The sequence below is a fragment of the Pyrgilauda ruficollis genome, unplaced genomic scaffold, assembly GCF_017590135.1.
Source record: "Pyrgilauda ruficollis isolate IOZ18807 unplaced genomic scaffold, ASM1759013v1 scaffold10, whole genome shotgun sequence".
NCBI classification, from domain to species: Eukaryota; Metazoa; Chordata; class Aves; order Passeriformes; family Passeridae; genus Pyrgilauda; species Pyrgilauda ruficollis.
In genome coordinates, this window is record NW_024508101.1 from 10,258,204 (window position 1) to 10,277,187 (window position 18,984).

Sequence of the window (18,984 nt, forward strand, 5' to 3'; positions counted from 1 at the left end):
GTGATCTAGACAAGCAGCTAAGCACAAATCCAGTCACAACTGAGCATTTTCAACTACAGCTTATAAAAGCTCCCTGGTATTAGAGCATAAATAAATACCAGTGTTTTAAGAACACAGAACAGCTCTTCAGAATTTGTTCAACAACATTTATGACAACAGAAATATAAACACCAATTTGTTGTTAATGCCACTGCTGGAGTGACCTTACCACCCAAATTCAGGGTATTTATTTTGTTGTTTTAAGTCCCACTTCTCAGATCTCATCTTCTTCTCTAACACATACTGTCCACCTTAAAATATTGGCTTTGATCTATGGCTTGTTGTCACAGCACATTTTATTTTACACATGAGCCTACTGAAATAAGTGACATGTTCACTTCCTCTAGCTATAAGCTACTTACTGTGTATTTTAACTGAAGAGTTGAAAGATTTAAATAACAACTCTGTAAAAGTTCTTGATGCCACCAGCTCTGTGTATCATCCAGAGCTGGCAGCTGGGGCAAGCGTGACAAAAGGAACACCTGCAATTAGGACACTTACAGATATGCAAGTGGTAATTACTGATCAATTAACATGAACCTGCAAATCAAATCTCAATTTGAAATAAAACTCAATTAGTGCTTACTAATAGCAAATTCAGGAATTAGCACTCATTGGCTTGGCTTCCTCCTTCCCTCCCTCTCCAACAGGGCTACAGCAGGTAAACTTGGCTATTCCCAGTCAGTTTGTCATAATTTCTATAGGACCAGAAGGAATAATTCTGCAGAAGTAACTCCTCTGCAGCACAGCAGCCCCTGCAGCTCAGCAAGCATCCCCCCGTCAAGTGAAGGTATTTTGCAGTGCTACTGAGCAAACCCCCAAGTCTCAAAGAGTTACTAAACATGAACACTAGCAAGATTTGCTGCTAGCACTACCCAGATTCTACTGAGCATCTTTGAGCTGTTCTGCAGTTAAACAATACAAGGTGTTCAGAATCTTCTGGAATATACAGAAATGGTATAAAACCGTTGCTTCAAGTTTGAACTCACCTAAGCTCAATCCTGTATACCCAAACAGAAGCACATTTGATATCTTGAACAAGCCCCCAGGGGTGACAAGACAACTTGTTTCTCCATTTAAAAGATTCAAATATGCACAAATCCCCAGGGGTTTTAGTACTGTATCGGATACACAACATAAATGAAGCCAAATAAAATCTCAGGCAACAGAAATCATTAGGTCAGACACCACAGAGTGTTGTATGCATTGTTTATTGAACTTCAAATTCCACAGTAGGTCACAGATTAAATAGTTAAAAACTGGTTACTATCATACAATGTTCAGAACAGTCTTTCAAAACAGCTCTTTGGACAAAACTAAGAGCCAGATTCAAGCACAAATCCCCCAGGACAGAATGCTAGGGGTGGAAGAAAGCTTCAAAGTACTGACAGTACACAACACTACACAAAGCACAGCAGGTCATCGCCCTGGGCTGCCACATGAATCAGAGCAGCTCTGTACAACACCTTCTGCCTGCATGGGCAGGCACCTACTGTGTTAGTGGGACAGAGTCTGCTTCTCCAGGACTTCAGCATTCCACATAACAGCACAGATATAAGTCTGGGTTCTGTGAGGTTTTAAATTACAGAGCTGAAACCAGATTTAAGCAAACTGACATGGTCTTGTACTTAACACTCTTTAGCCTTGACACACAAGACACCTACAAATCAAATTTTTATTTTGAAGACATGATGTCACCTGAGGTCAAAGAACTGTGAATGTGAACAACAGAGGTGTCTTCGGTTACTTACTCTAAAGTTTTAGACTGGTTGGGATGGGAGACTAGTGCTTGAACTGCACTGCTCAACACTGCAACCTATTTATGCCATCTTGCCTCAACTGAACATACAATTAAGTATAACAAAATGCATCAAAAAGGTAAATCAGTCAACTGTAAACTGTTGGCAGGAATCACTCAATTATATATTTGTCTTCTATTTCAAGCATTTGTACAAGACACTGGAACTAGAAGCATTAGCTTTAATTTGTGCAATTTAAGAATTTCCTTCAGGAGGAGTTCAGTCATCTGACTAGACAGGAACCTCCCAGCCTTGCCTGGCAGCATCAGTCGTAGCTCACCTCACAAGAAGATTTTGAGCAACAACGTCAAGAAAGCACCGCAGTGCTAATCCAAGCAAAGTCAGGATTCACAGTCCGAGATCTCCCTGCTGCATTACTGCCCCATGTGCAATACAACTCGTGCTGAGGAAGCCTCTCGAAGGCACCACTCCCAGCTGCAGCACCTACAGTGGCACTGATGCAAACCTTCACACTGCTGCAAAGCAGTTGGATGTATTAGAGCTTCCACAGGACCGAGAGTGCACAACATGGAAACACGTAAAACAGCAGGTTTAACCTCAGCAGCCCTTCTGAGTGATGTCCTGCCCAGAAGATTTGGTAATATCCATCGTAGTGAACACCTGTAAGAGACCAAAAGAGGAGCTTGTTTACTGTTGCCTGCATCATCATCCACATGGCTACTGATCTCCTCTTGGTAAAACTGCCTTCAAGAGCAGGTTTTGAATCAGGCTGTGCCTTCCCCCTTTCTTACCTCTGCACAAGTAGGATGGATACCGATTGTTTCATCAAGTAATTCTTTGGTGAGACCACATTTGATTGCAGCAGCAAAACCTTGGGTAACTTCACCAGCATTGGGTCCAAGAACATGCAGTCCTATCACACGATTCTGAGAACAGGTGAGAGAAAAATATGAGTCAGTACCAGGCAAAGTCTGACAAAAGCTCTAGTGTGTAACTCCCACTACACTAAAAATGTTACACAAGTAGGTCAACAGCACAGTCTTTAAGAAAAAATTAACCACTTCAAACAAAGTAGTTCTGCAGTTCTTTCCACTTCAAAAATACCCTCAGCATATCCATCCTGCTACTTACATTGTCCTGTTTATTGCAGATGATCTTTGCATAACAGGTATTGTTATCCCTGCCGGGCACTGTCCATTCAAGTGGCCAGAACAAGGTGTGATAAACCTGGGAGAAAAACAAGAAAAAGAGCATTAGAATTTCATTGATTCAGTCAGGCACAATTCTACTTTATAGTATCTTTATAAATAGGTGGTTTCACATTTAACCCACTATATTCTTGTCTATAACAAACGAGACAAGAGTGATTTTTTTTTTCAACTCAGTCCACAGAGTCCATCCTCCAAAACTCAGCAGAGGAAGACTTGACTCAAACCATGTAGCTCTGATTTAAATACTTGATAAAAACAACAACAGCTACAATATACAGTAGTCACAAATCAAACTTTCAGAAAGAGAAATATGAAATTAATATCCAGTTACAATAAGTTTAAATCTAAAACAGGTAACAGCAGAAACTCAATAATGTCAAGTGATTTTGAAAGATGTAAGGAATTAAACATAAGGCATGCAAGTATCTTCAGTGTAACTCCTCAGAGATGTGCAGAAGCCAGAAATTACCATACAATGGGGAAGTTATCCCCAATACTCCTATAGACATATGTTAAGGTCAGCAAAAAAAATTCACAATTCAAGTACAGTGGACCAGCAGAAAATAGTTCATCCCAGGAGTTTGGTATACTTCAGCAATAAAAGCCTTTAATTCATGACAATAAAAAACACTCCTACAGCTCTGCAACCTAAGTCTGGCCTCCTGAGGGCAAATGCTTCTCTCAGCCACCTGCAAATGGTTATGCACAATTCTAATGGCATTAAGTCCAGTCCTGGGTTTCTGTGAGCTCAGTACCTTGCTGGCCAGATGAAAACACAGCCACAACAGTTCTACCTGTCCAAACTTCTGATCTTGTTAACACTATTCCATGAGACTAAAGCAGCAAGGCCCAAGAAAAACACCCTCAAGCTACAAGTTAATTGACTCCTGGGTGTTCTTACCTCCAAGTTTTGCTCTCCATATTCATCTATGGCTTTTTCTTCAGGATACCCACAGCTGCCATACTCTAAAGGGGTAAACACTGTTGTTGGTACATTGATATAGTCACACTAAAAATAAAAAAAAAATCATATTTAGACTATGCAAGTTCTATACACTACATACCAGAAAAAGTTATACAAGATGTTACTGCAGTTTTGAGGCTAAAAGCATCTTATTGAGATACTTTAACTTATTGAGAAATAAGTTGAAGTTGTCTGCTTACAGCTTTACCTTTTTGGAACTACCCCCATACAGCCTTTGGGCCAGCAGTCTCCCTGCCTGAATGGCAACTGGAGTAAGTTCAAGCTTTCCTTCCAAGATATCCCCAATTGCATAAACATAAGGCACATTGGTTTGTTCTTCATCATTTACAGGGACTTTCCCATTCCTTTAAAACAAACAGAAGACCACAAAATTCAGCATCATCACTTTCCTCAGATCTCTGCAAAAAAACAGGGGAGAAACTCTAACTACTCAGCTCATTTCATTAAATATCTTTATGCCTTTTTTAGTTCAACTGCAAACTCTGCAGAGCATCAATCACCTCCAACTCTGACACACTGCTAAAGTCTGTATTCAGTGGGCCAGTTCAGACATGAACAACAGTGCCTGGCTGATGGCAGCCAAGCTACTCAGACATCTTTGGACTCACAATCTTTCACCTGACTATTATACAGCACTGTGCTTTCAGCACAATGACCAACCAGTACGTATTCACTCAGAACAGTTGTTCTACAAAGTAAGTACTGAAGAAATTAAGTTAATGGACAATTGTACTCAAATTCAGAAACAAAAAGTTTTCAAAGTTTCACATAATTGCTATACATAAGAGTAGGAATTAAAAGACCATCAGTATCATGAGCTATTTTTACAAAGGTAAAAAAAATCCTTGCATTCAGTGGTTTGAGGGAGTTCAGTAATACTCACTTCTCATTGATTTTGACACCAATTGTCTGTAAACCAATATTCCTGGTACATGCATCACGACCAATGGCTATCAAAACCTAAAAAAACCCAAAAATTAAATGCAATAACTTCACGCAAGAGAAGTGTAACGTAATATTTCCCTTGGTTTTTCAGTGAAAAAACTAAAGCATATGAATGATTCCAAATTGTTTTTTTCCAAAATTTGAAAGAGCCACCACAACTCTCATCCAGGTACATCTTGTTTTAGAGATGCAACAAACAGAAAAGCCAAAACAAAAACAGAAACAACAACACTGTTTATATGAACTAAAGCCCAGGCTGACAGGGTTCAACTAAAGACAAATACTGAATTTCCCCTTTTTTTTTCTGCCAGTAAATTACATGAACAACTTTTTAAGGACGAGTTCCCTTCAATTTGTTCAAGAGAAAGTATTTCAATACTATTCATGTGATCAACAGCCATTTATTTCAAATCCAGACATGCTTACAGTGTTATATTCTTCTTCAAGGATTTTTGGTCCCTCAGTAGACTTCGCTGTCACTTTCAGTCTTCCTGGCATTCCTTGCTCCAGCTGCTCAACCTGTGCAAATTTTTGTAAGCTTAGAATGACCTGAAGCAGCAGAGCTCACTTCCATTCTCATTCAAGCCTTGACCTACTAATCTATCATTAAGCTGTTAAAAAAGCTCAGTCTCATAAAACATTTATTTCTGCACAGAGCCAAAGCCTTCCCAGACAACACCTGCATTTTACATGTGCTGTTTAAAGTAATGATGTGTTAAGAGAAGAAAGCACTTGCCTGAACAGGTACAAACTTCCTGATGAACTTCACACCGTGTGTTTCCATGTAGGCACCGACTTTTTCTGCCATTTCTTGGTCAAAACCCCGCAGCAGAATGGAACGCACCATCACGGTGACATCCAGACCCAGGCCAGCCAGAAACCCTGCACACTCCAGAGCCACGTAGGAAGCACCCACAACCAGAGTCTTGCCAGGGCAGTAAGGCAGGGAGAAGAGGTCATCACTGAAAAGAGAAGGAGTCTAAGTAAGTTACAAGGTCCTTCCAACACAAGCTTGTTTGTCTTGGCAAACACTAGAGCAGACAAGTTCAGTCTTTTGTGCCTTTTCATCTCACCTGGTAATGCAGAATTCTTTATCTCCAGGGATACCTGGGTATCTTGGCCTTTCTCCTGTAGCCAGCACAAAAGTCTCTGCTGTGTGATAGGTTACTTGTCCTTTTCTGTTAGTTGCCTGTTGATGAAGACACAGTTAAGCCAGACATTTTCATATGCTTTAAGATAAAAATTATGTAATGCTTTCCTTAATTATTGCAGATACGTTTAAAAATCAAGAATAAGCAGTTTGAAACAAGAACAAACGCATTTAGAGATGCCACACAGGCCACTGAAGAACAACAGGTTTAAACAACTGACTATCAGGGTTTTCTTCCATTAGAGCACTTAAAATCACTTACTCTTTGAATCCTGCCCATTTTAACTACTAAATTAGATTGGATTATTCATAACAACTTGACTTCCAAGTTATAAAAAGCCACAACAAATTAAGACAACCCCTTTATCCCCACAATAAAAGGCCAATGTAACGCAAGGGACAGCATAACATGAATTAGTTCTTCAGCTAATGTAAAAAAAAAAAAAGTAATTAACAAAAAGGTAACTAGTTACATGATTTCAGTTCAGAGGGCCTAAGACCCAACCTTGCATGAATTCTAACTAATTTGACCTCTAGAGACCCTTGGTCTTTGGAAATTTCATCTTGCCAATGCATCTCTCCCAGAATCTGACCTTCATTCTTGCTCTTTGTTAGTTTTCCATCACAAATGAAGGGAAACATTTTCCCCGTTGAGTCAACAGGTAATTCAGGTTGGAAGAGATCTCAGGAGGTCATCTAGTCCAGCCTGCTGCTGGGAAGTCTCTGTTCTACTTCATTTATTGACTAAGGACACTTCAGTGACTTGGACACTTGAACAGGTGGTACACAAGGTAAATTGAATTTACTATTATCTTTCTTTATCTTGGTTTAAAAGACAAGGAGTTCAGCCTGGATACTGCAAACAGACAATTACACTCACTGAGTGCAACTGTTGCCTTCAATATGCACTGCTAGGTTAACCTTGCTTCAGTATGCTCACTTATAGCAAGATTGGCAGAACAAGCTTTGTCTTGCAAAACTGACACTTTAATTTGTATGCTGATACGGCACAAGGTTCTAGAAGAGCTCTTATGCAAGTGCTTAATCTAAATTTAATTTCAATAGTTTTTATGCTTTAGTATGAGGATTTTCCAACTTGCAAAATCACACAGCTAGAGTTTCCTTTCTTTCCCCCCCTTCCTCACTCAGGCTGCTGAAATCAGTCATGAAGGTAGAAAATGAGACCACCTTCCTCTGTTCTTACAAGACACAGGTTTACACATACCCACATCACTCTTACAGAACTAGGTTTGCAAACACTGTGGCAGACACTAAAGTGCAGTAATTATTTTAACCAGTAACTTCATAAATGAGTTATTAACTTCAGTTGACCTAACTTGGCAATGTTAAGATGAAGCCTTTTTGGTGCTGAATTTTATAAGCCAGAAATGCATGTTTCTAGAACATGAGTTTTCCATCCCAACTAAGTATTTTAAATGCAGAATATACCTTGATTTTGTGTGGTTCCACGAATTCTCCATAAGAATTGAGGTATGTCACAGACTTCTCTCTCAAAGACACTCGATAGCCCCAGTTTAGAGAACCAATGTAGTTCTGAACTGCTTCTACCATGGTCTCCCAGTTGTGTTTAACTGAAACAAGACAGTGATTTCATATTTAAGGAAATAAAAGTACAATGTGGCCCTTAAGAAAAACTTAACTTATTCATTGTACATCATGCTAAAAAAAACATCATTATCAGTAATGAGGATACATATTAAGGTCTTGGTCTACCATGTTAATATTTATGTGACTTGTTACTATATGAACTAAACCCATTCTAGAAGTTCTGTCATTTATTTCTGTTAATACAGGGAACAAAACACAATTAACTTTCAACCCCAAAGGTTTCTATGACTCAAGGAGGAGTTCACCTTCTGATTCACCTAAGATAAGTACACAACTCTGCCTCTAATTTATTAAGTCCAAATACAAGAACACTCTTGAGTTCAGCATCTCATCTGTACAGTCTTGGTCTTCCCTCTGTGTTCATACCAACCTTGTTCTTCATACTGCCACCCATACTTCCTTGAATCTTGGAGTGCCTGACCCAGAAGTGCTGCTTGATGCATCAGCTTCTTGGGAATGCAACCTACATTTACACACGTGCCACCAAGTCCTAAGATGGAAAGAATGACATTATTGCTTCCATGAATGGGATTTATGCTTTCCCTATCACATACTTTGTGTAATCACTCATATCACTAAGGGAGCTTTGCTACAGTCACACCAGTAACATGAAATATCTGTTGCAAGAGACATTATAAAATACGATGAACACACTAAGCTTGTATTTGGTTTAAGACATTATTAGACTCACTGACCCAAAGACAGGTACAGCATGTCAAACAGAGCCTGGTTACTTACTCCACAAGGCTTCAGATTTTAGTCAGCTTGTCAAGTAAGCCAGGCAAAAAGCCCAGGGTTTCTACAATTTAGCATCATCTATTATGTGGTATTTTAAATATGCCTGTGTTTGAAATGCTATCTACAAGAGCACATTCATTCCTTGACTCAACAGAAGTTTCACTGAAATCTTTTACTCATTCTCAGCTGCCAGTGTCACTAATGAGGCCAGCCAGTAGCTGTCCTTAATTAGGAAAAGGTGAGACATACACAGCAAAGGAGTCACTGTTCTAAAGGGATCCTATCAGTTGTCTATTATATAGAACTGGATGAAGTGAAAGGCAAAATATCCCCACAAACATTAGAATGTGAACATGCATGCAGACACTACCCACACATGGTTTGAAAGTGATCAAAACTAGAAAAACTTTTGACAGAGAGCAGAATTAACAATGCTCAAAGCAGAAATAACCATCCAGAAAAGCAGCAGGCATGCCAGGCAAATAACTCTTGTTATCTGTGTACTAGAATTACAGGAATTTAGCCTCAATTCCTAAGAACACAAATCCATAATATGTAACAACTCAGTATGTATCACTGGTACTCAAACATCATCAAATACAAGATTAAAAAAGCTCACCCCATGAGGTTCCAAGAGGTGTTGGAACAACATAATCTAATACCATTACTTTCTTTCCCAAGGCAGCAGCTTCCTATAAAGGATGGAGAAGACCAGTCAGCATTATTGAACCAAGCAAGCCTGTGCACTCATTTATGGTCATGATACATTTAGCACTAATAGAAGACTTCTTTACTACCTTCACCAGTTAGTCATTAACATACATGGCTCTTCTGTCTCCTTCCCAAGGCAAAAACTGGAATCCCTCAAGAACTGACTTTTTTCCAAACTTTGACTATTTCCTTGCATGTTCAATGCTGCATCCAGATCATCCTATGCTGTCAAAAGCCATGATGTGAAAAAAGTAGGAGATGGGCTCAGCAGCCTATGATTCTCTTCTACCTCACCTAAAGAAATATTTTATGCTGTTAGCTCTGCTTTCCTTTCAGAAGGACAGAACTGACTTGGCATGGTCATGCATGGAAAAGAAGGTGACACACTGGAGACATTTCAAAGGAGCACCACCATGATGTTCAAGGGGCTGGAGCACACCCCCTATGAGAAGGCCAAGGGAATTTGACACATTCAGTCTGGAGAACAACTGAATTTGCAGGGGACACAGGAGCAACTTTCCAATACCTATGAGAAGTACATTAAGATGACTGTGCCAGGCACTTCACGGTGGCTAAGTAGCAAATGGACAAAAGACAATGGCTTTAAGTTGAAATAAAAGACTCAGACTAAGGAACTTTCACACCATGAGGACAACCAAACAGGTTTCCCAGAAAGGCTGTGCCATCTCCACCCCTGGCTTATTTCAAATGAATGAGATCCTGCACAATCCTGTGTGACTTCACAGTTGACCTTGCTTGGAGCAAGTAGCTTACATTAGATGTTCTTCTCATAAGCCTATTCCTCTATCCAAGAAATTACCAAGTACACATTGTTTGATTTTTCAAGCACCTAAATCAAATTTCTAGGTGTCTCAAATCCATTTAAGAACTTCTGCATAACAACTGCAATCCTGGCTAAAACAAGGTTTAGCTGGCTGTCTTACATTTCGCGAATACTATGAACAATTTGGCAATTAGCACCAAGTTTACAACTGATGTCCCAGAAGGTACTGTGAGGAAAGATCTGAACATTCTGAAAATACACAACTGGCCAACTGAAGAATTCCACTGTCAGCTCCTCCTGCCTGCTTTGTATTTTCTAATTAAGGTTGCATGCTTGGCTGTATAGTTCAGCAATTGTCAAGGCTGTTAGAAGAGCCTCACCCTGCCCAAGACAAACTGACAGTTAAGGATCCCTGGCTGACAAATGGGACTGTGTATCCAAATCCCTTGGGAAGCAGAGAAAACTGAATCTGGACCTTAGGTCCTGAGGCACTCCGAACAACAGCTAATTGTGTAAGGGCTACACAATCTCAGTTTCCCCTTCTGAGAAAGCACCTAAAAAGCGAACTAAAGAGTGAAGCAGCTCCTTGAAGGGAACTGCTGGAAGCACTTAATTTTACATGACAGGTGATACTAAATCCTAAACTGTCAAAAAGCTTCAAGAGCAGCCTTTAAGTTTTCTAGATTACTGTTTGGAAGTGCCTGTGTATTACACATGCGGAAGACATCGTTAAAAAACATTTGGTTCCACCCTCAGCCAGAAAACTAAAACCTATTATTAGGATCAAGAACTGAATAGACATTGGCTAGAAACTGGTCCCTTTATCCCCTGAGTAAGCACATTACTAGACCACTATTGGTTCATTAATTAACAAGAAGAGCAGTAATACTCATCAAAACATAGACTCTTTTGTACCAACATAATTAATAGAGAGATTAACTTTTGAATAAGTTTTCCGTACCACCCGTTCTTTAATGTCATTTTCCCATCCTACCTTAGAACATGCAAGTCCACCTGAGCCACCACCAATAATAATGAGATCATATTCATAGGGCTCTGTAATTTGGTTATCCCCAAGGAGTTTCTGCAGTGATCCATCCTTATAAGCCTGGGAGAAAAAAAGAAGTAAGTAATCAAATTAGCACACATGTTTCTGAGCAAACAACAGATATGATAACATTGCCTCATGTGACTGACCCAGTGTGCTATGTCACACAAAATGTAACTATGATCAAACAGCAAAATCCCTCAGTCTTGTCTACTTCCAGCTGATTTTTAAAGCCAAGTTACCTGATATGTTGCATCACAGCCACCAACGTGAGTTCCATTCACAAATACATTAGGCACTGTCCTCTGGTTGGTCAGCTCTGCCAATACTTGCTGAATACTGGCTCCATCGTCTAAGAATAAAAGAAATGTGTACATTATAAACAGATTTCAGGAGGAGATTTTAGAACAATCTGAAGTATTTAGGTTTGGACAGTGATACACTGTAGGCCTGCCAAGACAACAATTTTATTATAAATATTCCATTTGCAGGTTTCCTGGACATAAGCAAGTCTTCAGAAACTACTTCTCAAAAGGAGCAGGCTTAAATACAGAAATTAAATTGGTATTTCAAGCCACAATTCTACAGAATGGAGTAATGCCGAAGTAGTAAGAGTTTAGTAAGGATTTTTATCTCTTACAGTGTCACATTTGTTGCTACACACTACAGTGTTCACTACACAAAAATTCTTTTCCAGCTATCACAGAAGATCACACAGACACCTTTTCTTTCATGAGAACTGTCTTATTTTGGAGTATGTTCTGTGCACAGGAACATAATTTTGCCCAGCAGCTTTGTATTACGAGACAATGGTAAGGAAAGTACGAACATGCTTTTCTACTTACCCTAAAGCTACCTTCCTCCTTTTTCCACCCACCACACTGTCAGAAACTTTATAATTTTAAAATTATCATTGCTTGACCTCATCTGCCATCTGAATCATCAGCACCTACACAGAGGCTCAATTTGGATCTCTCAGCAGTAAATGTGGGAATGGGGATTTACAGTAATCACTTTTGACTAAAATCTTTTTATTCCAAGATTGTATCTACTAAGTATCAGAAATCAGAGCAACTGCAAGGGAAATATATTATTAATTAGAAGTAATTCCAGGAAAAAAAAAGGCTGTGCATTGTACTTTACATATCTTGGGCTATAATTAATTCACAGTATGACAACTTGAATAAGAAGTAAAAGTAGCTAAGAAGAGATGAATAAATAGCGACATTTCTCCCAAACAATGCTTAGGCAAAACCAGAAACTTCAAAAAGGCATTAGAACTTTGAAAAAAATATTGGAAATTTAAGTTTTGTGCAGAAAAAAATAATAGACACTCAAAAGCTTACCAAAAGTGCACTTAAGACCTCAGTAAGAACCATATAAGAAACTATTTTTTCCTAAAACTACATGAAAAGCTACATGCATTATGTCCATATACACATAAGGCACTGCACATGTCCTAAAACTAAAGCAGCTTGGGCTCTAAGGAAAAAAAAACAACTTGAAACTAGCAACAGCCTAGTTACTAGAATTTACCCTTCCTTCCAGTGACTCAGCACTTTCCCCAAAGAAGGTCACCAATACACCAAGTCAAACATTAACAATTCATCTGAAGCCACAAGAGAACCAGGAGTAGGAAAAAAATTACAGACTTATTCCCCAGAAGTCATAGTTCCTTGTACAGAAATCAGATCTCACATTCTCTATCACCTGATGGTTTTTATAATCAAAGCCTTCAGTTATATTAAAAACACATCCTGTACAAAAACCACATTGAAACCTAACTGCCTTTATCTCTACATATATTAAAATGTATTTTACTTGTTTAATCTCCCCCAATTAATTCAAGACAGCTTAAGGAATTATGCAGCTTAAGGAATCACTAATTTTTAGTTACATTAAGCAGCAGCATGTGATACATTTTTTTTTCTCCTACTCACCAGCTACATCCAGTTCCAGAGCATAGTACTCCACACGCAGGGAGCGGAAGAGTTCCTTCACCTGCAACAGGAACAGACACCATGGCAGTGCAAAGGTTTCTCAGCTCAGGGTACAGCTTCCCTGCTGGACACACACAGAGACCTCCACGGCTCAGTGCCCGTGCTCTGAGGCACAGGCTCCACACAGCTTTGATAGTTTGGTTCTATGTTTTGTGCATTCCTCACTTAAAGCCAGAGCATTTAACCTTCCAGTACAAGTCCTGTTACCTTAAGAAAAAGCTTCTAGATACAATTTGCTTAGCTGCTGACTTCTCCACCCATGACATACCAAAAGCCATGGAAGTGACTGCCATATAAAAACTAAGAAGAGAGATAAAGCAGCAGCAAGAGTCCTTGATAATACTAAGGAAAAAAAAAAAAACCAAAACAAAAAAACACCAAAGGAAAAAAGGGAGTAGAAAACAATAAGCAAAACAAAATGCTGTCAAAGAAATAATAATAAAAAAAGCTATAGAAGGAAGGAACACATTCCAAATGTATTCAGCACTCAGCTGGGTGTTTTTCTAACCTCAGTTCTGGATGGACAAAGTGTACCATGACCTGACTCAAATGAGGCAGCCTTTTAGAAACATTTCTACAATAACATTTTTTGTGAAGCTGGCATGTGAAAACAGCTTGAGCAAGAATCACTGAATGTCAGTGGGATGGACCCACTTGCCAGCATGGAGTCTGAACATTTTTCAATCAGCTTTCTGATGAACCTCAAATTTATTGACAGAGCTTCATTAAGAGTATGTTGAGTCCCATCTAGTAAATTTAAAGATGTATAACACATGAGGAATAAAATGTTTTTAATATTGCTGTGATTCATACTGTTACTATACTGAATACTGAGTATCCCCAGTGTTTTCTGATAAAGTTTCAGCTTTATGCAGACAAACAAGAAGATCTTGTATTCTGTACAAATGAAGTTACTTAGCACATCATCTATCAACCGTAACATTCAAAAAAAAAGCTTTGCCTCTGTAACTGATTATATTGGTTCTACAGTTTTAGAATAGTGGAAGCTCTAAGGGACCTTTTTAGGCCATCTGCATGAACTCCCTGCTCAAAGCAGAGCCAAATGTGAAGGCTGATGAAGATTGCTAAAGCACTGTCCTCTCACTGGGAACATCCAAGAGGGCAGAGACACCAGAGTAAAGAACTTCCATTTTATCCCATTGGAGTGTGTCACTGCAACTCATGTTTGCTGGTTCTTCTCCTTTCACTCTTCAACTTGAAGAACAGTCTGGCTGTCTTCCCACTAGTCAGCTGAAGGCAGCAACTAAAACCTCTGGTCAGCCTTATCAAGGTTGAACAAATTGAGCTCCTCCTTCGCACATTCACTGTGTGTGATACTCCAGCCCTCTAACCAGCTACAGATGATCCTTGAAATTTTTTGTCCTAAGCTCACCATTACCTCCAGGCTTGCTCCCTGGAATGATTACAGCTACAGGCAGAATGAAAGGGAAACAGCAGTGGAACCACTCCAGATCTCCAGCTCTGCATCTGCTGTTACGAATCTCAAAGTAAATGCCATGCAAGATCCAAAATGCAGAGCTTAAAATGATTGCTACTAGGAAGTGTTAAGAATACAGAGGCAAATCAGAAATTAGCTGATTTCTTGGCTGCTGGTTTAGTTTGCAGCAAAGCAAATAACAGGCAAGCGTTCCTTAGTTTTTGTTTTCTTTTTAAAAAAAAAAAACTCTGCCAAAACATTGCAACAGCAGCTGGCAGGAAGGACAGGACATGACATTACTAAACCAAGAAAGACTACACTCAAGAAAGGACAGATTTAAGGCATTTAGACCACCTTTATTCTCTACTGAAGGTGCTCAGTAGAAAGAACAAAAATCAGACAAATGCCAGCATCCTAATTAGAGGCAACTATTGCACTTCACACTTATGAACAAATCATACTTGTGTCGTGCTAATGAAACTGGAGGAAGGATCATAGCAAGCACATGAGCAGTTACAAAATCTTCAATGCAGGCAAGAGATAATAGATTACTTTGGTTTGGAGAAGGAAATGATTAGGAGGAGTAGAAAGATAACACACTAATCATGACTAATATCAAGATAAGCTGAACAGGAAATGATTTCTCAGAAATACTCACTGGAGCACTCAGCAATAACTGCATTTACCAGAAAACAACTTTGAAATGAAAAGGAAGTAATTCTCCCTAGGGAACACCACCAGAAAACTTACTGCTATCTGGCACTGTACAAGCCAAAATTAAAATGAGGTCAAAGGAGTTATTAGACCAACTAATGAAAAAGAAAATCCACTGAAAACTTTGAACTTAATAAAACTAATACCGACTTGGGTCACAAAATTCCTGTGTCACACATACATACCACTGGAAACTTCAGCAGTGCACTGGGAGATTTTCTTACTTCTAGCCCAAAGACAAAACTATCATTTCTCCAAATGTCTGGGATGGGACACAAGGCTGTAGTCACTGATACAACCATTTACTTCCCTTTTCACCAATGCAATGGCCTCAGGTACCTACTAAACCCTTTCAGTTTTCACAAAAAATGATGGACTGGAAACACTTCCAAATATTATTAAACAATAGATAATTCCTCTGAAACCAAGAAATTAGTCTAACTTTAGGAAATGCTTCCCAGAGATGCTTTCTGTCACTAAGGAAGCTAAGCAGGTTTGAGATAAGCTTCATATCATAAAATGATAATGGTCTGTCCTAGGTCTGCTTTTTTAAGTATCAGCTAACACTCCATAACAGCTACAGCTGAATTGGCCAGAACCCCCTGAAGAGAGAGAATGTAATCTGTAATAGCATAAAATATAACTAAAATAACCAGTAACTTCATGCAATCACAGCTGCTGCTCCTAAAGTATCGACATATCACAGTGTTCAGCCTTGCCATTTTTTCCATGCTAAAAAACTATGTTTTCTTTATGCATTTCTATCTTATTATCTTTTCTGATTGCTAAGAAATTGAAGAAGCAGCCAAGTTAAATTATGACAAGGAAGTAATTCTACCACCGCCCCCTCTCCACCACTGCCCTGTTAAAGCAGTTGAACAACAAATTGCATTTGCAGAAGAACAACAGCACAATTGCCAAGTCATGCTATTAGCTAACCTGAATACAATCACCTACCTAATCCACTTAGGGTATTTATTTGCAGTTGTGTTTCCGAAGAAAAGTGCAATTTCAATTTTCTTCTAGCATGGCTACCTCCACTTGAAATAGAGAATTCTTTCCACCCTCAAATTAGGTACTTTCAGAGCATGAGCACTAAACATCTTTTTAAATTAATCCTACAAAAAGCACACTGCTAACAACCATCCACAGTAAAAGACAATACAATGCACACTGTTCATATCTGTCTAAGAACTCAGAACTATGTGATTACAGTCTAAGCACCCAAGCTGTAATTACACTTCCAAATTACATTCACTTCATTAATTCTATAGACTTGATCAGCTAACAAGAGTCCTGCATTACCCATTGTTTTCCCATTCCTTTCACTAATTTCTAAGTCTTTGGTAAGAGGGATTGTTAATACCCTTAGTGTTATAGATATTCCTGTTTTATCACTTGATGTCTCATGTGAGGCTTCCTTCTTCCATAAACTTTCTTCTTCTAATTCTCTGCCTGCAATCTATACCCCTTCTCCACATTTTCTTTATTATATTACCTTTCTGTTCTGGTCCAATCAGGAACATGAGCCAAGGAAATCTGCCTACCAGGCCAATCTGCTCTTCATCCCCCAGCCCTATTTATGACCTGTTTCTTCACAAAAATTCACACAGCATTTTTCAACTCCCCCTCCTAGAAAGGGGCATGACAGAGGGTCCTCCTACTCCCTGTGTTCATTTGTCCCCTTGGCAAGAAAATAAGGATAATATTCCTCATATCTGATCGCTTCACTGAAGCAAGCAAACTGCCTAATGGAGAAGCTATGAACAAATGCAGGAAAGAACAATCTAGAATTTAATACCGGACTACAATCAAGTCTTTTCTCCCCTCCTTGTCTTAGTCTAGAGCCCCTGCAACACCACAAACAGATGAAGGAAAAAGGAAGAAGGTTTAAAAAGTTACAGCGTCATCAAGCGATCTCAAACCCACTGAACTGAGTGCCATGAGCATCAGCATTTACAATCACAAGCACTAAAAGTTCACAGGGCAATACTGACAGGCATGACTAAGTATTTCTCAATGGTCAGCTCTGGAGTCCTCAAGAAATGATTTCTCCTCAGCAGAAGATAACACTTTTGTCAACTGGACTAGGCAGGAGCAAGACTCCAACTCTTCATTTACCAAAACTTCAAGTAAGTTGTTAAGAAAGATTTGAGCTGTGTATTCTGCTTCACTATCTGCCAAAAGGTTCTTAGACAGAAGGCACTGGTTTGGTTGATCCTCCCAAACACAAAAGCTTCCCTTCTCAAAACCTCATTTAAGTTGCAAGTGAGATAGGATATATTCAGTTAAGTTTTGTGCAAGGCAGTCATAATATCTCTTCCCTCCCCAGAATTTCCAGAACTAAGCCTAACTCAGAAATGAGAGCGAGGCTTCTGAGTATTTTCCTGGTTATCACTTTTATTGAGGAACACTAGGACTTCATCCAACAGTTCCAATTATGTTCTTCCACCATGGCCCTATCAAATATGGAAGTGCAAAGTTTAAATAAAATTTCATAAAATACTTTTTGCAACTATCCAAGAAACCCAAGGCCTACAAACCCTCAGGTCTTGTGTGGACTATGACCAGTTTGTTGGTATCATAAAATTCTAATGAAGGCCCTGATTTTTCAATGAGTTTGGCTTACTAGTTATAGCCAGCCTGTGACACTGATGTACAGGCTTTAGGGCTAAAAAGATATTTTTCTCTAAACATCACAATTAACTAAGCATGCTTTTCTCTTCTTTTGAACACACGCTGCAACCAATATTTAGAACGTACACATTTGTTATAGAGTCAACCTTCCTCAAATTTAGAAAGGGCAGAAAACTTAACTCATCCCTCCCTTGGAGGGCAGCTTTGTCCAAGCTGAACACCAGTGTGGTACCCAAATTTCCAGCGACAAAGAAACACAGCCAGCACCCTGAGCTTCAAGCAGCTGTACAGCTGGAGGAACAAGCACACTGCGCAGAACTCGCCACACATCCATCTCCCACCGTGGCAAAGCGAAAGAACTACCACGAACACCACGGATCTTCGCCTGGTTTCAAGTGGAAAGTGGTGTTCCAGGGCTGGCACGTGCTGCTGGAGCGGGATGGATACAGCGCCACTTCGGCACGCTCCAAAGCCCGCAGGTGCCTCTGCCGGCAGCAGCCGCCGCATGCCCACACCGCCTCCCTCAGCCCCGCTCCGCTGCGCGGGCCCAGCGGGCGCCCTCGGGCCAAGGTCTGCCCATGCATCCCTCGAGGGGAGGGCCCGCGGGGCACCGCGCCGAGCGGGCTCCCGCCACCGCCACCGCCGCCTCACCTTGTTGCAGTATGGGCAGTAGCTCTTGCTGAAGATCATGACGCGGTGCGAGGCGATGAGGGTCCGCACGCGGAGCTTCAGCCCGTCCCAGTCCGGGAGCCGGGTCTGTCCCGGCGGCGGCGCCATGGCGGTAGCGGCACCGACGCCTTCCCCGCGGCAGCCACACTGACCCTCAACCGCGCCCGCCCCTTCCGCAGCGGGCAGCATGACGAGCCGGGCCGACCTAATCGGAGGGAGCGAGGGGGGACAACATGCCCAGGAGGGCTCTCCACCCTGCATTTCAGCCAAAAGCACTACGAATCATTATAGAATAATAAAAGATACTTTATATCAGAGGCGGAAGCCTCACTATCTGCTCAAAGGCTATGCAGAGAAGGATAAACTTGAGTTATTTAAGCCTCTCTCCCCTCTGCGAGGAGGCGTGAAGTGAGCCAACAGGAGGCCGGCGAGAGCGCGCATGAGCGGCGGGCGGGGCGGTGCCGCCTCGGCGCCCGGCCGGCCGGGGCTGAGGGGGCGGATAGTGCCGGGCGGAGCCGGGGGTGGC

At 40.5% G+C, this 18,984-nt stretch overlaps 1 protein-coding gene across 1 annotated transcript; it reads right to left on the reverse strand.

Moving 5' to 3' along the window:
- Positions 1-1,234: 1,234 nt before the first annotated feature.
- On the reverse strand, positions 1,235-18,815 carry TXNRD3 (thioredoxin reductase 3). Its single transcript, XM_041461836.1, has 16 exons — positions 18,441-18,815; positions 12,941-13,001; positions 11,243-11,352; positions 10,947-11,060; positions 9,077-9,149; positions 8,090-8,209; positions 7,540-7,682; positions 6,014-6,129; positions 5,677-5,902; positions 5,367-5,459; positions 4,879-4,955; positions 4,183-4,339; positions 3,912-4,019; positions 2,931-3,026; positions 2,591-2,725; positions 1,235-2,459 (listed from the first exon to the last, which is right to left on the reverse strand). The coding sequence occupies exons 1-16, from the start codon at positions 18,717-18,719 to the stop codon at positions 2,397-2,399; spliced, it is 1,971 nt and encodes a 656-aa protein (XP_041317770.1). The 5' UTR covers positions 18,720-18,815; the 3' UTR covers positions 1,235-2,396.
- Between the last annotated feature and the right edge of the window lie 169 nt (positions 18,816-18,984).

Coding starts and splice junctions, on each gene's coding strand:
- TXNRD3 (XM_041461836.1), bottom strand. CDS start 18,719: ATGCAGGGTGGAGAGCCCTCCTGGGCATGTTGTCCCCCCTCGCTCCCT. Junction 3,027..3,911: donor ATGGAGAGCAAAACTTGGAG/GTAAGAACACCC, acceptor TTTTTCTCCCAG/GTTTATCACACCTTGTTCTG. Junction 2,460..2,590: donor TCCATCCTACTTGTGCAGAG/GTAAGAAAGGGG, acceptor GGTCTCTTACAG/GTGTTCACTACGATGGATAT.